Source organism: Acinonyx jubatus, chromosome F2 (assembly GCF_027475565.1).
Source record: "Acinonyx jubatus isolate Ajub_Pintada_27869175 chromosome F2, VMU_Ajub_asm_v1.0, whole genome shotgun sequence".
In the NCBI taxonomy this organism is placed as follows: domain Eukaryota; kingdom Metazoa; phylum Chordata; class Mammalia; order Carnivora; family Felidae; genus Acinonyx; species Acinonyx jubatus.
This window is the reverse complement of record NC_069394.1, coordinates 61227408-61251243: the sequence shown is the minus strand read 5'-3', so window position 1 is coordinate 61251243 and position 23836 is coordinate 61227408. Positions and strand designations below refer to the sequence as shown.

General features: G+C 36.1%; 1 protein-coding gene across 11 annotated transcripts in view; it reads right to left on the bottom strand.

The window, feature by feature from the left end:
- The window catches only part of EYA1 (EYA transcriptional coactivator and phosphatase 1), a 349308-nt gene that overhangs the window by 159383 nt on the left and 166089 nt on the right, over positions 1–23836 (bottom strand). For 4 of the 11 annotated variants that reach the window (XM_053208728.1, XM_053208730.1, XM_053208729.1 and 1 more), the window contains exons 3-4: positions 4377–4426; positions 2721–2848 (exon numbers count right to left, since the gene is read on the bottom strand). In XM_053208728.1, coding sequence (XP_053064703.1) covers positions 2721–2848; positions 4377–4426 — 178 coding nt within the window. Of the gene's footprint in view, positions 1–2720; positions 2849–4376; positions 4427–9462; positions 10529–11228; positions 11833–23836 lie in introns of those variants that run through there. The other 7 variants (XM_027064398.2, XM_027064396.2, XM_027064397.2 and 4 more) reach the window with 7 other exon arrangements.

Sequence of the window (23836 nt, the reverse complement as noted above, 5' to 3'; positions counted from 1 at the left end):
GTCATGGAGTTAGGGGAGATGATTGACACTTTAAACGCTCTCTTACATTTAAATGAATTTCTTGTTTTTCGTTCTTCTAATTCATTGGTAAACAGTCCTAGTTTCGCAAGAAGACTTTCAAAGAAGGACTAGGAAAGTCTATAAGGATTATATCCCAGGGAAGCTTGCCAGACACTAGGAGCTCACTAATTTTAACCTTCACTCCTCTAGCGGTGACTGGGGGGTAAGGAAACACAGGTGTTACAGAACGCGTAAGCAGCTTGATGAACTGATTCACAAACTTAATAACTCAGAACTTTCTGATAGAGTCTGCATCTAAACAGGCATGTAACATGGATCATAAAGCAAGTCTACAACCGTATTTCCAAACTATATACGAAAATAAAACTGGATCTCCAAGCAGAATGATGAAAATTCCCTTTATTCTTTGGAGAATTTATTTTATACTGGTACCTTCTAACTCCACTTTAACTACCATAGCCGTTACAAAGTAAACCCAGGTAAGATCCCTGAAAACAAAACGAAATGTGTAACTGCCTTTGTCTGAAATAGGTCTAAAAATTTCATTTCTAAAACATAAGATCATTAAGAATTTTTCTGGATAAGTAGTAATTTCAAAGTATTTGCCAGATTGCCTCAGCAGATTCCACAATTACCTACAAAATCGTACTCTTTTGAACCATTTATGCAAAAATGGTAGAAGACACATATTCCTGAATATGGACCTGATATCAAGCTATTAAAGGTAAACAAACTGTTAGAAAGATATAACCACTCCACATGTCCTTAAAAAACAAACCACACGTCATTCACACAAAGCCTTCCTAGGGGGCAGTCCCCATCACAGACTCTGCTTCAGTATTACATGGTTCTTATTCTGTAGGAGACAATCTGCCAGTAAATGATGACAAAATGAAAATGCCTCCCCCCCCCACCTCATTTGTTTATACGTATGTGAACTACCACTATGCATTATTTCATAATTACTCCAACCAATACGTATTAGTAAATTCTATTTAGCAAAAATGATTAGACATAGTCTTCTTTATTTTTAAGTTACTCTAAATGATGGTCTTATTTGGACTTTTCAGCGATGAGGACTATTTAAGGTTTGCACCTGTGGCCCCTCTGACTCTCCTGTCAGTAGCCACCTGCACGAGGACACCGGCCTGGGGCCCCCCACCCGAAGGACCTACACTCAGACTGCACACGCCCAACCTACACTGTGTGGCAGTCACACTTCCACCTGAAGCCAAATCCCAAAGGAGAGAAAAAAGGACTTTTTTTTTATTTGCTCTACGAAACCTACTTCAATACCAGAATTGCTTTCCTAAAAATAATTTCAGTGTCTTTTTGATTGCCTGTCAAAATGGGAAGAGTTTGAGGTGAAGAGCCAACTTCATTCAGAGGTTTCTTTTCTTTATTTTCTTTATTTTTTGCTAGATCAGCGGAGTTTCTACTTTTGACAGTGACCATTTTTCAGCAACGCTGGTAACGAACGTATTTACTCAAAAAGCAAAATACAGACTATTTACACATTAAAAATCACCACTGTCGGTATAGAAATGAAGGTATCTAATATCAGAATCAATTCACTTTATATGTTTTCTAGGATCAGAAATGTCCTAACATTCCTAGTTTTAAAAGGCTTCACCAATACGTGCTGGAATACTGCACCAAACAAACAATTATATGGCATTTAGTTTTGTTTATTTTTAAGAACTGTGATAAAAGATCACCATGGCGATTGGGAAATGATGGTTAAGGGTGTTGTTTATGGATGGATGGAATTCTAACATGGATAATTCACTGAACTTCTAGTGAAACTTATGCTGTAAGTTCATTAAGGTCCTGAGGCTTAGTAAGGAATAAGCAAAAATATCGTGTGTGAAGCAGCAATTTTTCAACAGGCTAAAGTAGAAATAAATACAATATGTAACACATACTTGCATATGTTACAGTTTTAAAATTATACATAATACCTAAATAAATGTGCAGAACAGCTCACAATGCACACGGATAGCTTTACTTACTTGTTTAGACTGAGGAATCTATGGACTAAAGTAGGTGTTTACATAAAATTTACATAAATATTAATATGTATTAACTTACAAAATAATTGTAACACAACTATTCAGGTATACTCTCTAATCCTGAAGACAATAAATTTCATGTAGCTCCCAAATAAGGTTGTATATTTGTAAACAAGGGTGCTTTTTGTTTTGTTTTGTTATTTGCTTATATCTCAACGGTCAGAGAGGCAAGAACATTAGGCACACAATTTTACCGGTATTTAGAAACAATCCAGTCCAATGTTACGTTGAAACCCATTTTGTTATATTTAGTATCAAAAGGGAAAGGAAGTAATTCCAAATTCTCATTGCTCAGAGAACAAAACAATGCAAATACTAAACTCTGAAGAGTCATCAGCAAGAAGCTTAAAAAACACTCAAAGGTTAAAAACGTTACGCACCCATCCATATACGTGTGTGTCCATTTATGCCAAATAGAACCAGTCTGTTAATGTTACAATAATTTAGTACTGTGCAGCTCCTAACTGAAGGATGAATACTGATTCACAAGTCAAACGACCCAAATGGGAACTAGAACAGTAGTTTCATGGGCTTGACAACTGAAATCATAACCCCCTTGTATATAACAAAGTATACGCTGACGAAGAAACAAGGTGCAAAGCAAATAGCGAGAAGGCAGACACTCACCTTCGGTGCCATTGGGAGTCATGGAATTACTATCTCTATGAGAGTTATCGAGTTTGGGACCACTGGGGGATTCACTACTACCACTCAGACGGCTATGCGGGCTGGTTAGATCCTGCATTTCCATAGACCTAAAGACAAGAAGCCTTCCGTGTGACAGATGTACCAAATTCATAACACTAGTATTTAATGCGCTAACGACTTGACACCTTTGAAACACATTCACACAAAAGTCCCATTGTATCTGTTTTCTTAGACTCCAAACAGTTCACCTTACATTTTACCTTCAGTCATGCTTTCCCAACATGTGGTGCTCAAAGGTGTCCTTGGCCTTACCTAGCTAACCAAATATTCACATGGCGCTTTGAAAAATCTTTTTTTCTTACACAGCTCATCAAATCACAGTGAGACCATTACATCAAGTTTAATTTCCAAAGGAAAAAAAAAATGCAGTCATGCTTTTCTTTTTAAATTGAAAAAACAGAGGCGTTACTTCTGTAAAAGACAAATATGTAAACAGGTATAAAAGGACGAAGCGTCACTGTCTATGGAATCTGTTTCATAAATTAGCACCAGTACTCCCTTATAATTTACCACCCAATTGTAATTTAATGGGTCTCCAAACCAAATAAAACACTTGAGGCCCATAGTGCAGTGACAGGGAAAGAGATAGTCCTGATGCATGTGTTTACTCTGGCAAACTGCTTAATTGTTCCTCTGTTTCCCTTGAAACAAATGCAGCATTAAAACATTATGATGTCGGCTCACTTGTTTGCTTTGTGGATTACATACAGCGTGCCCAATTGAAAAGGGATAAGGCCAACATACAGTGAGTCCCTGGGAGCATTAGCGCTTAGAATACCTAGCTGTCACTTATTCAGGGAAATAACAATTCTACCTCAATGCTGCACTTTTGCATTTTTACCATATAAAAGGTTAAATACTCCCCCCCTGCTCCCAAGTTCTTAGACTCAGTAGTTGCTGATTTTATAAAATGATGGTAAAGCCACCACTCACGTTCACAATTGCAGAGCTATCCGTGTATATTTAATATTCTATTCATGGAGAGGAGGGGGGCTTATTTAAAGCGACTAAAACCACACCTAGATACCCTTCTGTTTTCTGACAGCCAATTTTTTTTTTAAAAAATCTAAGGCCCATTCACTTTATTTTAAACCTATGTATTTTTCTTAAAAAAAAAAAGGGGGGGAGGTGTTAATGTTCCATTGAAGTGAAGAGTGTTCCTCCCCCCACCAGGTTAATAAAAGCTAGTTATTTTAGAGGTTGCATTTAGACTGACTGTAAATAGTTTTTAAAGCAGCTTAATATGAACCCTGTAACTTCTAAAGTGAGTTTTTACTTCCCCAATCTTCTAAATCAAACTAGAAATGGCTTACAATCCAACTTTTCTCTCCTAATTCACATTACACATTCACAGTTTACCTAACACCAGAAACTATAGCCCATAATCATTTTCAAACCCAGGCTCCTATTCCCTTTCTACATACTTAAAATTTTTTTACAAGCGCGTACACACACAAATTGTTAAGTAATTTCCAACAGAGGCTGTTGCTATTAATAGAAATAATTAAGAAATACTAGACAAAAATAGATATGGGTCACAGAAAGGTAATCTCTAAAAATGTCAAATATCCTTACCTGCAACTTGAGGAAACAGCAACATCTGAACTGGTTTGAGATGTTTGCACCTGTGATCGGGGGTAAGAAATTAGAAGCTGTTGTTACTCTGCTTCAGTGTCAGCTCTTAATTATACAGAGCACATGGCTGAGAACGACAATGCTCTCTTTTAACCAAAAGAGAAAAAGGAGGATACTGCAGCAGTGAAAGGCATATTGTCTTGAAGTTGAGGTCTCCACTGTTGTTTCCTCCTGCAGGTCTACCCTCCTCCTCCCCTTGTCAAGGGGGAAGGCAGCCAAATGACGGGATAGTGATTCATCACTGGCCTATGACAGCTGCAAACGGGATTACCCCTCCCCCAATCAACATGCAAAGCAGCCTTGCCCAGGCAGCTTGGAAAAGGTGCTTGGAGAAAAATAGCTATTAGCAAAATGAGTGTGTTTCACAGCAGTTCAAGAATTAACCCTGCAGCACCCTCGGAAGATCTTCCATTCTCTGCTATCACCAGCTGAAACAGAGTTCCCGCCCACCCCTGACTCCTGACAGTTTCTCCTCCTTACCATGGTGGTTTCTCCTATATTTACTATTCGTCATGTAGCATTTACTGAAACAGCTTCTGGGCAACTTTCAGGCAATGCTGAAAAATGTCACTCTAAATGGCAAAGGCAAGTTTTCATACCCCAAAATCACATCACTGAGTGACGTGTGCTCATGTACTCATGCAAATTTGAAATTCAGTGACTGCTTACGCACCATCGCCTGCTAAAACAGAAAAAGCAGTCAGCTTTCCGTTTAATTTTCTGTCGTTTCAACCAAGAGAACAGAGAGCTTAATCATCAGTTCAATGTCCCAGGGAGCCAGCATTTTGGTGCCTTTTGTCTCCAGATGAACCAACTAACTTAGGCTCACAGGCAGGCTCTGCCAGCTACTACTCTTCCTCCAGAGGCAGCGCAAACCGCCAGCAGGTGATAAGCTCAGGTGAGGGTGGGCTGCTGGTTTACAAGCTCAGACTAACGCCTCGCAGTAGAGAGCATTCTGGAAAACACTTAAAATGACTCGGAATTCCAAATCTTTGATGTGCATTTTCATTCAACCTGAACTGACATCAATTAGGGCTACAGAACAAAGATGAGAACTGAAGCATCTCAAATGGCATTAAACTGATCCAAGCAAATTTCTGCCATTGAGTCCGGTTATTTTCTAATTATGATTTATGAAATTGAGGAATTCTACCTTTTTGGCACGAAGAGTGCACTGTTGAAGTCTAGATCCCTTGGTGTAACATTATGTGAAATTTCTAGGTATGTGTTTCTAGAATACATGCAGGATGAAAATCATTAACAGACGCCCGAGTAGTAAGTGAAAATTTAATTTTAATTCCTGTAGATATATCATTTTGTGATAGCAGGCGGCTGCAATTTTTGTTAACGTTCTCACGTAAGATTAAATGTTTTCCTCTAGAAACTGCAGCAATCTACGAGGATAAATTTTTTTTTCCTTTTTTTTCCCCTGCTATTATACACCTGGAATAAATTATAGGTGAGAACTAGCTTAGTTTTAAGAACTCTCTTGGCCTAATTGTGGGAAAGAGTATGTAAAACACACTTTCTGTTAAATGTTAAAATACATTCCTATTTTAACATTGGCTAGATAGTATAATCCTGGAAATATAATTTTGGTTTCATTGTATACTTTGAAAGTTTGATTATCCTTATATTTGTGGTTGAACCTATCATTAAATTGCAAAGTCAAACTTAAAAATGCACTTCAACATAAGAATTTTTCGACCACGTTTTCTCACTGAAAAAAAATGCATTTGCACTTTTTTTAATGCTGCCCTGACTCAGTCTCTACTGTACTTTCATATACTACAATTTTTGAAAGCCCATATCCATGATCTTCATTTCATTAAGTATACTTCAGATATATTCTTTTGTGTCTCAAGGATTATTTAAACCATGTGTTGTGTGTTACTGTATTTAAAAATGACTCTTTAATCAAAATAACTTTAAAACAACTAATCCTCACTTAGGCTGGTCAGCTGAATCCACATCGTGGTCCAGGAAAAATAAATCTACTCTCAAGAATGCGAATGCAGACAACAATTAGACACAGATGTGAGCAAAATTAGTTACAGTTTACAAAATGCTACACTTCACATGCTTTTAGTTTTTTATGTGTAGTACAAGATTACAGGCCAGTAAGGAAACATGCTCTTATAATGACTTATCTAAAAAGAACACCTATTTCTGATTGGTGTTGATTTTCTCTTATGTTTGACAATATCGCTGGAAGTTTCTGTGTTTTCAAGGTCCAAGAGCATAATGTGTTTCAAAAATTATTCATTAGGCAGATTTCCACTCAAAAGAGAAAAAAAAATTATTTCATGGTTTTCAGGAAAATGCTGTTAGGCATTCAGTAAGCTCATATTTTCTGCTTCATATCCATAAACTTAATACGTTTCTTGTCTTCTTCTAATCTGGTATTTTTAATTCAAATGTTCCTATGAGTACAAAAATATTTCCCCTAACATTACAAAGAGTCATCTTATATTACAATGAAGTCACTTCACTCTAATGCTTTTTAAAACTCTTTGTATAGAATACCCACAGCAGCATACATACTGAGAATTGCAGAAATACAAAGAGGAAAAAAGATAGCAGAACGTCGTAGAATTTAAATTCAAGAATCCTAAACTAGTAACTTTGACTTCTGATTAGTTAATGAGGTCTTTTAAGTTTGCCTTTTTTCTAATTAAATTTATAATTCTTCACAGATGTAACTTTTGTTGATGTTCAATTTGTCTCTCTCATTTTGTTAAACCTCACATAGTACTTCGCCAATCCATTGAATAGCCACATTAAATCTGTTAATACCATGCTCTTCAACCCCAGAAATTATTTCCAGAAGGCAAACTTGCTTTGAGAGATCATCAAACAAGACTTAAGGTACACATTTTATCACATTTTCCCTACCACAGAGCTCAGGATGCAGAGCAAAATTCATGACTTTTGCACTGTTTATTATACTTTGCTAAATTACAAATCAAAAGCATCTGACAGAAGATCATGTATGAAGCCAAAAAGTTAATAATGTTCTGTGAAAAGTAAACTGTAAATGGAAAGGGGTTCTAAATCTCAGCAGCACAGAGCAAATAAAATGTAGGTACTTGTCTCAATTATGGGTTTTCCATAGGCTTTTTTGCTTGCTAGAAGCAATTTTTATAAAATGGCTATAATTTAAAACTTTTTTCCCCCCAAAACTAAAAAGACATTTTCAAAGTGAAAGTACTGAACTTATCTAAATAAATAGACTTGGCAGGCAGGCTGCTTTTGCCCACTCCCCCCCCCCCCCCCAGATCAACCTGAGTACTCCCAAATTTGAAAGACAATGGCAATTTTCTAATCAGAATGTATTTTATAAGAAGGAGACTTAGGCATAGATCTGATTTTTCATCAGAGTATATTCTTGCGAAAATCTCCCTCAATCAATATTTCTAACTCTGGTGTCAATGCTGTGATAAAAATCTAAACGTAAAATCAAAATGAACTCCTAGGAAGACGAAGATGTCTTTTAAATGTTAACACTTATTTCCTTCTTTATCAAAGACTCCATAAAATGCTCCATGCTGCAATGCTGTTACTGAACTTAATGTAGCAGGCTGTATTCCTCTTTGACATACCTTGGTTTGAAGAAAATGACAACATGGAGTCCCCGTGAAAACAAAAACAAGTGTTTAAATGACACTGATGCCACCATAGTTTTAAAAGATTGATTTCAAAATGAGCACTCATTGAAAATGTTGAATGAAATGCCTTTGCTATCTGATTAAATGGAAGAGAGGGTTTTATTCTCACTGCAAGTCTTTTTTTTCCTCTTCCCAGTGTATTCTTATAATAGGAATTTTCGCATTCAAATGGAAATTTTCTTTTGAGAAAATCATTTATCATGTGTACGAAAGTCACATAGCAGCTGACTTCCTTTTGGCACTCTAAAACTGAACAGTGGCTCAATCAGGCTTCTCTGTCTGTCACCACGAAGAATTTTCAGGATTGAAAACCCATGGCTGTTTGTTCATTTACTGAACACTCTGGGCCTTAGGAGAACTCAAGCAAGCAAGAAAGTCAAATATCAAATATTTGATAATGCAGGACTATTCATGTATGCATGTGCTCAAACCCCACGCGGTGGGTGAAAACACTCACAGAAGCCTAAAATAAAAGCTACTTTGAAAGACGCATAAACAAAACAAAAAACAATCCCAACTCTATAAAACTACACTTTGTGCTTAACTACCAACTTTTTGTACCCTTGTCTTTTTAAGAAATGCAACATGAAAACACTTGTCTAAATTCAATGGCAGGTCTGAATTTACTGAATTCTTGCAAAAGCTAGACTTAAATGTGTTCAAAAACTCCTCCCAAGAAATATAAGCCCATGAGTCATTAGTAATATAGTGATTTTGAATGACAAACACTTTAAAGGGTAATTCAAAAGTTGAAGAATCTTCTTTTAAGTTTCAAGGTCCATTCCAGTCATCTAAAGCGTCAATAAGCGAAAAGTATATTAATTTAGCAAATGTTTATTATTTCACCTTTAGAAGACGAGCCTGTTTCATATAACATGGGGGAAATTTGTTTATTGAAGCAAAAGGATTTCCTTCCTTAAAAAGTGGTCTCAATTTATTTTTGTTATCTGTTGTGCTTTCAAAATGTGAATTCTTCCCTCATTTTCTCATATCAACCTAAGGTGTGGAGGAAAAGTTATCTGTGTTGCAATGGAGATTACGCATAGGTATTTATCGCTTTGTTCCATATCGCTCAAGAATATTTGAGGTTTGTGCAGCAATTCAGGAGAGATAATGAAGTAATCTCCCTGCAAGAATACAGCCGTGTACTCTATTTCCATAGATCACAACCACAGTAATTGCTAACAATTAATTTGTAATTGTCTCTTAATGATGCCAGTCGCGGAGCTAACAGGGGGGTTAAGAATTCTACTTTTGTGATGGAACCCTGTGGCTCATAAAATCCCAGGTCCAAAGTGTCATAATCTTGCCCGTGCCCTCATGTTTTTAGTTTAAAACAAATCCAAACAATTACTCACGGCGCTCCTGGTATCTTGGGCTTTGCCCACAGGACAGCTGTTGTCAGTCCCTACAATTTTTCAAACCGTCAGCTTGTACTTACAGCGCTTACATCTGCTGCGTCCACCAGTTTTTAACGTGCTCCTTCGAACGTTCTGGTTTAGCAGACCTCCATTCCTTGGGTAGGTTTGCTCCCGGGGAAGGACGCGTGCGGGCTTTTAGGCGCTCCCAGCGGAGCCCCGCGCTGCTGGAAGCGGGGCGCCTCTGCAGGGGAAAGCCCGGCCGCGGGGACGGCCGCCTGGCCGCTGCTGCAGGCTCGGGCTGCCGAGCGACTGAGCGAGAACGCTTTCCCCAGCAAGAAAACCGCCACAGTGGACGGCAACAGGAAGGCTTAAAGTCGGAAGTGGCACTGGAGAGTTTCTACCTCGCCCCAAACTCGGAGCCATCAGCTCCCACCGATCTGTTTAGGAGCCGCTGCGAGCCCTGCGCTCTTTCCCCACCAAACAGCGGCGGCAGATAGCATCTGAGAACCCTAGACAAAGAAACGGCAGAATCTCTTCCCTCGATTTGTTTGCGCAGCCTTGTAGGTCTGCCCGTGGAGCCTCGGGGCTTTTTTTTTGTTTTTGCAACGCAAACCACAGCTATTCTCTTGTTCTAACCTTATTGGTTTAAATGCAACAATTGAGAGGAGCACTGCTCCGTCTGACTCAACCTTGCTGCTTAAAAAAAAAAAAATTTATTATGTAAATGAACGCGCCCCACGCTATCTGAATAAACAGCTGTGTGAGAATAAGTTCTCGGAGACACTGTCGACACACATCTCCTGCTCCAGCAGCTACCAATTACGAGCTTTGGGCAGTAGTTACACGTTATCTTTTATACTTTTCCAAAACTTTTTTCAGGCCCTGAAACTTGGGGAATCAATACTTTGCAATCCCCCCCCCCCCCCCAGTGCAACAACTAACGGGTCTGGGAAAATTTAGAAAAAAGAATTAGAATGGCAACTTATGTATTAAGTACGTAGAGGGAGAAAAACAAGCAAACGTGTAAGCTATTATCAGTTTAACAATGAAAGCCTGAATGATGATTCTGCAGTGATTTCTAGAGGGGCAAGGGTTACATGAGCAATTGGGGGGGGTATGAACCTGATAATATTTCGGTGTTGATATTTGAAAATCATTTTTGGGAAAAGATTGATTTCATCTAGAACTCTTTCTTTACATTTTGTTCTTTTAAAAAATTCTAACTAAACTCAGAATCTACGCATGATAATCCGCAACACTTATCTGGAGAGTTGCGCTCTCCACTATTATGACTAAATTGCAACTTCAGTTTAAGATATTTACTTCCTTTCGTGTTTTAGACAAATAAAGGACTTCAGTTATTAGATCGGTGATAACCGTTACACTGATTTCAAATATTTAAAGGAGGTATCACTTATGTGCCTATTCTATATTTTTGTCTTTTCCTCCCCCCCCCACCCCCCACCAGCTCTCTACCGTAGTTCAAATACAAATGTTTATTTTGGTACTACTCACACATCATAACCAATTCTGTACTCTAAAGTAAAATCTTTATACCCACTGGATTTTCTTTAAAACTGTTTTGTCATCACCGATAATAAATACTCTTCTGCGTATTTGGTCTTTTAGTAACAGTAAAAAGCACCTTTTTAAAAAGTTTCTTGCTTTGGTATGAAAGAACATTTTTAAAATCACAGCAAATTCTTAAATGATTTCATGATACATTTCCAGATCATCAACTAATAAAACAGATACAGTCTTACCTTTGCTTTGCTAATTTGTACACGAAAGCACCATTCTGATGCAACCACAACAAAAAGCTTCTAAGGAACAAAATTCAGTATGGACTGTCTCCCTTACTGCCCCCTGAAAGGATGCCAATCGAAATTCCTCAGAAAGGAACGCTTTGTCAAACCTCAGAGGCAGCTTAAACTGCAAACTCACCTAGGATTTCATTTTGTGTGGTGCCAGCAAGGAATCATGGGCTAGTCGTCTGCCATATTTGGGAAGCTAGGTCAAAAAGCAGTTGATGGCTATTGGATCTGTTCATATATGCAGCAGAAATAGAATTACATTACCACCTACAGCACTTTCTCAAACCAGAAGTGTCAGTTACTCAATATACTAAAGTATAGATGCAGAAAATAAAACACAGCACATGATGGAGGTTTCTAGTGCTGTGAAATAAAATGTAATGTTACATTAATTCAATCCATGATGTCAAGCACCCACATCGTAACTGCTTTTGCGATCATATTTATTTCTAAGGTTCATCAAATAAAAATCTGAGGTGCTGGTTGGAGAATTCAACCTTGTTTGAAACTTTACATTCAGCTATTGTACCCCTGCTTCCCATAGTTGAAAAATTATCCTAGATGTAAAAGGGTAAAATATTAGTTTTCTGATCCATGGGAGATTATATTTGCAAATCCAGAAGACACAAACTAAATGAAGTCAGAACAGCAGGAATATCATGTAAAGTATCTGACTTTTATATATAAATTACTGGCCTATATTATAATCAAATTTATCATATTACATTAGTTTTTATATTGAAATTCAATTATTCTTATTTATATAACTAACCAAACATGATACCATTAAAGAAATGATGCATGTAATTATGAAGAAAATTATGAAAAGCATGATGAAGGTAATATGACCACTAATATGACACAGGTCATGCTTCATAATTATGTAACAAAGAGCTTAGTCATTGGCTAAAAGAAATATCCGTGTGCAGATATACCAATTTTAAATGGTTTCCTTTTCCTAAAGCAAAATTAGGTGGATTAAAAACAATCACATGCTTATCCATAGAGTTGTGTCTGGTTACTACTTCTGAATATCAAGTATGCAATAACAACCATACAACTTACACCAAAAATAAGTGATTCTCTGATAAATAGCCAATATGTAAGCCATTACTAATAAGATCCAGTTTGTAGTATACTGTTGACTTCCTATTTCTAAGTTTTCACTAACTATAATTATATAACCTATCCATATACTTTAAGGATGTAGGTGTCCCCTAAAAAAAGTCATACACGTTACAAATTAGAAACATTTGCTGAAAACCTGCCATTAGTAAATAGTAGAGGTAATAGCAGAAAGCATTATTTTCTGAGATTTCCTGAAGAAATTTCAACACAAAAACAAATGAATAGGAGTAAAGAAATTCTAATATGCCTTTTTCCTATTAAAACAAAAAATAAGTATATCATTTTATTTGGAAAAGAAAAACACTTGTAATAGGCAACTGTAACAAAGTGTTTGAGTACCCTCAATGAGACAATGTCTTTCACATGCTGTCTCTCCAAACAGGTTTTATCTTCTAGAACAAGCTGTTGCCTAGACGCATACCTGGTTATAGGCAAGTCTGCAATTTTGAGAGAAGTTGTTATTGCTTCCCAATTAACAGAATTTTAAATAAAGCCATGGTTCCAAAAATAAACAAATGACCCCAATTAAAAAAAAATAAAAAGACTAGGGCAGTTATAAGGAATTCATTAGAACAATCGAAAAGGTAACTGAACTTTTCTGAAACTACAGGAGTAAGCAGTTCATTAATCAAATTAAATATAACAAACGAACAGAAAAAACGAATGAAGACAAGTATTCCTTTCCTCTTTCCATTCCCGTAACAACAATAAAGATCTTGAGTAATTGTGAAGTTTCCAATAAGAGAGGTATTCAGCCATTGTTTTTCTTTTATTTGTGTTTACCTTTTAATAATTTTAGAATTAAGGATGCACGCTATTCACTATCAACCATCTGTTGTCTCCGTTTCTACTATTCTTAGCAGATTATTTCTCAACAATAATGGTATAGTAAGTTGTGAAAACATCATTAGCATTTAAAGACCAATGCTTTCTCTTCAAAAGTAAAATCCTGGTTATTATTTCTTCCACATTAGGAAAATCAAGTATATCTGATCAATAAAATCAACATTTTGTGATTCAGACTGTTTAAAGTGGAATGTCAGAGTATTCTAAAAGATTGTACTTCTGGTCCCTTTGCTTCCAAATAACTCTCCTTTCTCGTGGCCCATGCCATGGCATTACATTCCTGGCTTTTTTATGGAACCATTGGAACAATGTCTGGATGGCTGGCGTTACGATCCTTGCTGGCATTTGGAGTGGTCACTTCCATGACCTCCTCTTTCCCCACTGGCACGAGACCTACAATGAGGGCCCTGCTCCCAGTAGCCTTCTGCTGAAACACGACCAAGTAAAACATCCTCTATTTATTTTAAGAATGATATTAAATCCGCCAAACTGAATGTCAACCAGTATTTTGCTAAATGTTTTCCATTCAAACTCCAACATGAATAGCTTTTAACAGTAAATTTAAGGAGGCAATTACTAACTATTCACTGTACCATGGAAAATTATTTTAATAAATATTCTAGTCTTTATAACAACACAATGTGGAAATATAATCTATTTCCTGGTCCTCTAATAAGTACATTGGCTATTACATATGAATAATCACATTTGTTTATGTAGGGTGGGAAACTTATCCTCTGTAGTAATGGCTGCCTATAGGATGTTATTTTAAAATATTATTATTCTTAATAGAAACTTTGAGGTGCACTTATTGAAACACATAATGATAACAAGGGCAGTGGTAGACTTTTAAGGGAATGGGATGATATAGGTTCTTTAAAAAATATGACATACCAGGTTTCCAAGTTTAAAATCAACTGATTTTCTGAAATGGCAAATGGAGTTACTTTTTCTTCCATCTGCCAAAAATAGGTAAATAATTGGTTTTGGAAGCTTACTCTCAGCAATAAACTCCTTTGCTTTCTCACACTTCAAAATGGATTTCTGTTGACATGAAGTAACCTAGAAAACCCAGGTTTGTCTCCTCTTCAAACCTTTTTTTTTTTTTTCTCAAAGCCATAGGCAAAACCAATCTTGTCAGCACCTCCCAATACATGTAAGAGGATCTGGAAATTTGTTTTGTGTTTTCCAGGTTTCACGACAGCTGAGTTCACAGTTTTTAAATTCTTCAGAAACGATGACTATCTCATGGAACAGGAAAGGAAATTAACATTTACTGAGTGCTTACTGCACGCCAGGCGCTATGTGAGGCGTTTTCTATACATTCTTCATTTATTTTATCAAATAACGTGACAATTTATCTGTATGAATCCTGAGTTTTAAAAATACGCCCTCTCCCTGGTATTTGTTTTAGAATCTGCCTCATTTCTCTAACCCCATCAAAGTTCCCACTAAACACTGGGCAACTGGGACATCGGTGTGTTGTGTGCTGTATCATCATTTTGGAGCAAAAGGACACCTAATAAAGTTAATAAATCCAGAAAGGTGTGTCATGTGTTGAAATGATATATATATCGAAATGATACATTCAATATAGAATAGATACAATCACTATGCAACATATGATTATGTACAACTATACATTGCAAGTCAGGGTGCAGGTTCGAAAATAAAAACACATTAAGTGACCAATAGGGAAAACAATATGATGAATCCTTAAACCTGAAATGATCAAACCAGGAGATACAGTTTCCTCATACTTATCAAAAAAGGTGAATTGCCATTCTAAAATAAGAATTATAAATATGCCCCACTTTTTCTTTATAATAAAAAGGAGACACTAAGAGTCTGAGTCCACCACAAGCAATTATATGGACAACTTATTTTACAGTTCTATCCATTTCTTTCCCTTTGTATTCCTAATTTCAGTTATCCAATGTGATATGCTTTGATCTTAATAGCTATTACATCATAAACACTTGATTTGTTCATGAGGAAATAATTACATTCAAAATGTACTCTAAGTGTCCTTATGCATTTGGAGGTATAGTTTAAGTATCCAGAATCAAGAAGCTCTATTATTATTACAAAGGAATTGCCAGGAAGGGGAAAAATAAAAAACCAAAACTTAATAACCTAGAGAATTTTTTTCTTCCTTCAAGCAGCATTAACATTTTCCCCCCTCCAGTCTCCCAAATCGGAAAAAAAGAGTAACCTCTAAAGCTGTTTTAGACAGAAGGTCAGAATTCAAAGGAGCCGTAACCTAATCCACACTGTGCTGCAATCACATTGCTATTGGAAACAAAACCAGAAGCACCATTATTCTAGATGTTTTTATTAAGCAATGTCCATAGGTATACAACCTGGAGGTTCCTCTCTACTGTAAAGATTCATACCCGCAGGCAATCAAGTTGCCTTGGATCCTTGAATTTTACTTTAGAATGCTGTATGGTAAGGAAAAAAAATAGACCCTGCATTATATACTAAGGAAATCAATAACTCCAGTTTGTTCAAATACTGAAAGAGAGTACCTTTTAAGGACCAACATGGTAAGAAAAATGAACGTGTTTTAGTCCTTAGACGGTCACAATTAATAAGAATACTCATTTCACATGGTTTAATAATTGGAGTATTCTACTGATTTTGAACAATTTGTGATTCACGTTCTTTCAAAAAATAGAAGTCTGGAAGCATCCACTGCTTCTTTCAAGGATTCTGTTTGAACATCACCAGTGATCGGTTTACCTGCATTGCAGAGTAAAATCAAGTCAAGGATCTGGAGTTTTCTGAATTCGTGTATTTTAAATGTTATAGTTCTTTATAACAATGTCCTGGGTGATAGGGAGCTATAGACTGGGTGGCTCGTTGTGCGTGTGTGTGTGTGTGTGTGTGTGTGTTTTAATCAATACAAGGAAAAACAAATAGTTTACCAAGAGGTCAGAGAGCCAGTAGGAGAGACCTCTACAGCATGGTTATCATTGACCAGCCCTGCTGAAAGATCCACAAAACTCCCATTAGCTCTGGCCTCCTGGGAGAGCTGTTCACTTTCCTTCCCGCCCTTGCCTGAGAGGACAGATCTTCCTCGCCACCAGAGAGTGATGAGAGGGGTAAGGGGAAGTAAGGGAGGGGCGAGACAAAAAAAGGAGGAAAACAAGAAGTTATTCGAGACAATAATCAGAAAACCAGTTCAAGAATCTCCGGCTTTTTTAAAAGAATGAGTGTCTATGACTTAGAAATTCTAAAGGAAAAAGAGCGTGTTTTAGATATGCAGATTTTATGTTTTAAATTTACAGTACCGTCACTAGTAGATACGTCTCTTTTGGGAGACACTGCATTCGATACAATTAAAAATAAAATAACGAGAAACAAAACAAAACAAACCCAATTCACCACAAATAAATTGATTCATGATGAATAACCAAAGACTACTTAAAAGGAAGACCCACGTCACTCAGCTCTCTACTTACAGTTTCTCCAAATCATGCCTATTACTAACCAATGAATGACCTATTTTGAAAAAAAAGATATTTTAAATGAGATATTTCACATTAAGACCTTCCTGAAGCACCAGATGCCACATCTTTCTGTACTTTTGGGTTTTATATCTATCACTGTTCAAAGTTTAAATGCTGTGCTTTTCCTTAAATTTGTAGAACCACCAAAATTTATCTATTGGTATCTAAGGGTACTACTCACTGGACTAACAAACAAAAATGCACTGAAGATTCAAGTTCTAATTCTACATTTAGCACAGGATTCCTCTGTGTTAGGCTCTCAACTTATAATCTGTAAACAAGCTACCTATGAAATGGATTTAAGAAGGTCACGCACCTTACCAAACTGGCATGGGGATAAAAATGTTTACGCCACGGGTAAAGTTCCCATGGATAGTAAAATAGCAACAGAAAACTGAATCTCAAATCAATTTATTAAGCAAGCGTAGAATGAGGGCATGGTGGGTTTCTAATATTAACACAGTAGACATAATAAGTAGGTACATAAAGTAAGCAGGTACACATAGTAAGCAGGTGCTCAGTAAATGTTACTCAAATTAATTAATACAAGCACATTTGGCTACTTGACAGAACATGGCCCTGGTTTGTACAAGAAAAATGATTTCCCTGAGTTTCTTTTGCTTCTATGTTTTTCCTTATTTTCCTTACACATTATTATATTTGCCCCCCCCCCCCCCCCCCGGAAATTCTAAAGTAGACTGGCAGGGCATTATCATCATAGCGGAGTTAATCTCATTCTCATGTTCAAAATATATTTAAAATACCTTACAGAACAAAATCAAGTCATTGAATCTGTGCCAAGAATTTGCCATCCTGTCAATAGGAAATAACAAAATTCTAAGGAAATTAAGAAATTGGAAGAGAGCTGAAACCCCTCTATCCACAGAGCCTATATGTTTGAGTGAGACAGGAAGATGAAATCAAAGTCAAGTTTCAGTTCAAAAGAAGCTATCGTAGACACATTTAGTTTTACCTAACATATTCCTCCCAAAGCACACTTTACTCCAAAGCAGTTCATGTTTCCCTTTTGAATTCTCAATAGAAAACTCCAGAAAGATTAATAAAAAATTTTAAGGGATACATAATAGAATTAAAATACCTTTAAAGAAATCCTACATCTTTGCCTTTCAGAAATACATCATTGTAGATAGAGCTCCAACATTGTCATTTTAAAATTTTGGAGATTGTAGGCCGTTCCGAAATTTAACTAACCAAGCTAGTTAGGGGGCCTGTCAGCCAGTCAGTTACTGGGCAAATACTTATCATGCACATCTAGCATGTTCCAGGTACTGTGGGCACTAGGAGATGAAGCAGTAAACCAGCAGAGAGAATTCCTACTTATCATGTGTGCATAAAAGAGCGTAAATAAATTAAAAGGTGGCCAACTGGGCATATACATTCATTTTTGCTTTTTTTTTTCTATAAACTAAGCAACAGTAAATGGAATTTTTAGTAAATTCCTTTTACTAAAGCAACAGTAAATGGAATTTTTAAAGCATAAAGCATAAAGTATGAGGAGGGCAGCTAATAAGAAAACAGTAAAAAAAAAAAATAGAGGTGAAAAAATAGGCAGGCCATTAGCAACTGGCTTAGCAGATCCAAGAAAGCTGAATCCCAAGCTGGCAGTGAGGAAAGCTGAAAAGCAATCCAATTTGCACCACCAAAGTCCCTGACGTCTCAGGAATTAGCGGTACCAAGTACTTTGGGAAGTAGAAGTAAAAAGAAGCACAAAAAGGAGGAGGGTACAAATCCGTGTAAGAAGCAGTTAGATTCACTTTGCCACTCTGCACAGTCAGTAAAACAAGCACCCTTGGACTGACAGAGAAGGCCTGGAATGTGTTCAGGAAGGGGTACCATGTTGAAAACAGGTGGATTCCGTTTGCAGAATGCTGAATGCTGGGACACACTGGATTCTGAGACAACTGCCCCTGTTTCCCTCCACTAAACCTTTTCCCATTCAGATTCCTAGAATAGCTAAATCTAGGTTATCCAGGCAGTAGATAAAAAGAGACTTTCACTAGGAATTCTAACCAGCCAAAGAGGAAAGACTTGAGAAACTCACACCTGGGGTCTCTCAAAGAAAGGACCCAGCCTAATTGCCCTCCAGTAAAAACTATAGTTTATGAGTCCCCAGACAATGGACAGTTCTAAGGTGCCCCACTTGCACATAGGAGCCAACAGTCAAGGGTTATCTGTGCCTGAGGAAAGGCTCTAGCAAGAAATGTAGAAACCAAATGAGCAGAGAAAAGCAACTTGAAGAAACAGAAGTCAGGCTAAAGCAAGAAAAACAAAAAGGAAAAACCCTCATTAATATCCCCAGAGAAATAGAATAGGAAACAAGATAGGAAAGTAACAATAACGGTATTTTTTTTTTAAAAAGAAGAGAAACATCTAACAACCAAAAAGAGCCTTTAGAAATAAAAAGCAGAATAACAGAAATGTGTGATTCAAAAGGTTTGAAAAAATAAAACTGAGGAAGATTCACAGAGAATAGAGCAAAAGAGCTGGAAAACAGGAGAGAAGAACAGAAAATGCCATAAGGAAATGAGGAGATATAAGAAACTGTGGTGGTCCAACATCCAAATAACTGGAGTTTTGGAAGACAAGCAGAGAAAATTAACAGTAAAATAAGAGAATATTATGAAAAAAATTTCCTAGGATATGAGTTTTCCGACTGAAAGAGCTCAATGAATACCCAATAAAATGAATTTTTTGTTAAAAAGACAGTGGACATTTTTGACACCTTTCAAAACACTTGGGGAAAAGGTCGTCCATACAGTCATGCAAAGAGAAACAAATAGATCACAGACAAAATAGATCATATGACTTCAGACTTCTTAATTGAAACCTGTATTTCTAGAAGGTAATAGAACAGTGGTTTCAAATTTCTTAAGGAGAAATAATTCTCAACTTAGAATTTTTTTCCTAAAAAACTTGATAACAACTAAGAAAATTGAAGACATTTAAATCAAGTTGAGGATATTTGCAGACACGAGGGTCTTAAAAAGTTTATTTCCCACGTTATCTTTTCCCAGGAAGCTAACAGAAAATAGGCTCTATTGAAACTTGGGAGCCAACCCTCCTTTATGAAATAAATAAACCAAACAGGAAAAAGAAAGACTCGAATCCCTGGTGTTGGTAATAAAGAGAATTTCTAGGATCATAGCTCTGCCCCAGGCATGGCGGTCCAAAGAGGAGGTCAGAAGGCACCAAGAGTTTTCAAGATGAAAAAATTGATAGAAGAGTTGATACATCTGAACATATGGAAAGAAGAGTTTAACAATCTTGGGAGAATATGAAATTGAATTATTAAAAGACATTATAGAATACTACATACAGCTGTTGTACAGAGCATACATGTAGATGGAGTGATGTAAATGTCAAAAATCATCTAATAAAAATCAGGAAATAACCATATTGGGAGGATAGCAAAACTGGCAAAATTTTTGTTTGTATATGCTGGGTGGGAGGGCCAGGAAAAAGGAGCCAATGTTTGTCTTCCACAGTGACAAGTCAATAGGTAACACCTAAAAATGAAAAAAAAAAAATTAACAAGGAACAATATAGCAAGATTCAGGTGAAAAGTTAGAAGTGATTTTATCTGGGAAAGGCAGAGAAAGATGAAAGTTAAGTAGAAGACTCTCTTCTCCACAATAATTTTTATAGATTATTTGGCTTACAAAATTATCTATATATAATTTTGATTAAAATAAACATGAAAAAAACCCCAGACATTTTCCTAATCCTTTGTATGTATATTACTTATTGACAAGTACTAGGAAATATTTCAGGTAAAATTTGGTAGAAAGGGACATGGGGGAAGAGGTGGGCGTTATGTTAATTAGCAGAGAAAAGCCTCTTTAAGGAGGTATCGCGTGAGTTGAGGCATAGAGAATGAAAAGGTGGTAGACTAAAAGAGCTAGTAAAAGAGAACAAAGCTTAGAGTCAGTAGAAGAAAGGAAATAGTTAAGATTAGAGCAGAAATAGAGACTTAAACACACACACACACACACACACACACACACACACACAGAACAGATAAATGAAACCAGGAGCCAGTTCTTTGAAAACACAAGCAAAATTGGTGACTTTAACCAGACTTATAAAAAAAAAAAGAGAGAGGACTCAAAAAAATAATGAAATCAGAAATGAAGGAGAAATAACAACCAACACCACAGAAATACAAAGGGTATAGGAGAATATTATGAAAAGTTATGTGCCAAAAAATTAGACAACCTAGAAAATACGGATAAATTCCTGGAAACACAACCATCCAAAACTGAATCAAGATGAAATAGAAAATTTGAACACACTGATTACCAGCAATGAAATTAAATCAGTAGTCAATGAACTTTCAACAAACAAAAGTCCAGTACCAGATGCTTTCACAGATGAATTCTACCAAACATTTGAAGAAGAGTTAATACCTATTCTCCCCAAACTATCCCAAAAAATGGAAAAGGAAAAAAAATGCTCAAATTCATTCTATGAGGCCAGGATTACCTTAATACCGAAACCAGATAAAAACACTACACACGAAAAGAGAACTCCAGGCCAATATCTCTGATGAACACAAATGCAAAAATCCTCAACAAAATCTTAGCAAACCTAATGCAACAATACACTAAAAAAATCATTCAGTAGCCACAAGCGTGTGTAGTCCTAGCATGTGAAGTTGGTTCAATATTCACAAATCAATCAACGTGATATATCACATTAAAAGAGAATGGATAAAAACCATATGATCATCTTAAGACATCCATTCATGATAAAAGCTCTCAACAAACCAAGTTTGCAGGGAACATACCTTAGTATAATAAAGGCCATATATGAAAAATGCACAGCTAACATCATACTCAATGGTGGAAAACTAGGAGCTTTTCCTTTAAGATCAGGAACAAGACAAGGATGTCCACTCTCACCAGTTTTATTCAACATAGTACTAGAAGTCCTAACTACAGTCATTAGAAAGAAAAAGGTATAAAAACATCCAAATGTGTAAAGAAGAGTAAAACTTTCACTTTTGTGGATGATGTGACGCTATATACAGAAAACCCTAAAGGCTCTACCATAAACCTACTAGAACCGATAAATGAATTCAGGAAAGTCACAGGATACAAAACTAATATACACAAACGTATTGCGTTTCTATATACTAATAATGAAGCAGCAGGAAGAGAAATTGAGAAAACAATCCCATTTACAATTGCATCAAAAATAATAAAATACCCAGGAATAAATTAACCAGAGAGGTAAAAACGTCTTTACTCCAAAAACTGTAGAACATTGATAAAAGAAATGGAAGATGACAGAAAATATACATAATCCAGGCTCATGAATTGGGAGAATAAATATTGTTAAAATGTTGATACCACCCAAAACAATCTACAGATTTAATGTAATTCCTATCAAAATACCAACAGTATTTATCATAGAACAAGAACTAATAATCCTAAAATTTTATGGAACCACAAAAGACCCCAAATCAAGAATCACAATTACTGATGTCAAGTTATACTACAAAGCTTTAGTAATCAAAACAGTATGGTACTGGCACAAAAATAGACACATAGATCAATGGAATAGAATAGAGAACACAGAATTAAACCTTTGATTAGATAACCAATTAATCTATGACAATGGAGGCAAGAATATACAATAGAGAAATTAGTCTCTTCAGCAAATGGCGCTGGGAAAATTGGACAGCAACATACAGGAGAATGTAACTGGACCACTTTGTCACACTGTACATAGAAAAGTAAACTCAAAATGAACTAAGGATGTAAATGTGAAACCCGAAACCATAAAAATTCTAGAAGATAGTACAGAAGGTAATTTCTCTGACATCATCTATAGCAACATTTTTCTAGATATGTTTCCTCAGGCAACAGAAATGCAAGCAAAATTAAACTATTCGGACTACACCAAGTCAAAAAGCTTTTGTACAGTGAAAGAAACCATCAATAAAACAAAAGGCAACCCACTGAATAGAAAAGATTCGCAAATGATATATCTGAAGGGGGGTTAATATTCAAAATATATAAAGAACTTATATGACTCACATACACACACACACACACACACACACACAATTAAAAAATGGGCAGAGGACCTAAGTGGATTTTCCCAAAGAAGACATATAGATGGCTAACAAACACATGAAAACATGCTCAACATCACTCATCATCATGGAAATGCAAATCAAAACCAAAATGAGATATCACCTTACACCTCTCAGAATGACTAAAATTAAAAAAAAAAAACAACAAAACACCCACAAGAAACAAGTGTTGACAAGGATGTGGACAAAAAGGAACCCTCCTGCACTGTTGGTGGGGATGTAAATTGGTGCAGTCACTGTGGAAAATAGTATGGAGGTTTCTCAAAAAATTAAAAATAGAATTATCTATGATCCAGTAAGTCCACTAGTGAGTATTTACTCCCCAAAATCAAAAACATTAATTTGAGTATATATATGCACCTCTATGGTTACTGCAGCATTATTTACAATAGTCAATTTTGTGTATATATATATTCATATATATATATACAATGAAATATATATATGAATATATATATATACATATATATATGTATATATATATACACTCAATGAAATCTTGCCATTTGCAACAATATGGATAAGCCTAGAGGGTATAATGCTAAGAGAAATAAGTCACTCAGAGAAAGACAAATACCATATGATTTCACTCATACGTGGAATTTAAGACCATGAACAAAGAAAAAAAAGAGACAAAAAAAAAGAAAAAAGAGAAAAAAAAACAGACTCTTAAATACAGAGAACAAACCAGTGGTTGCCACAGGGGAGGTGGGGATGGGAGGATGAGTGAACTAAATAAAGAGAATTAAGAGAGCACTTCTCAGGATGAGCACTGAATAATATATAGAATTGTTGAATCATTATATTGTACACCCAAAGCTAATACAACACTGTGTATCAATTTCACTTGAATAAAAATTAAAATGAAACAAAATGAATTTTAAAACTCAAAATGAAAAAGATGTGATAGACTTGTAAAAACTTGAGGTGGGGGGGATGTGGTCCAC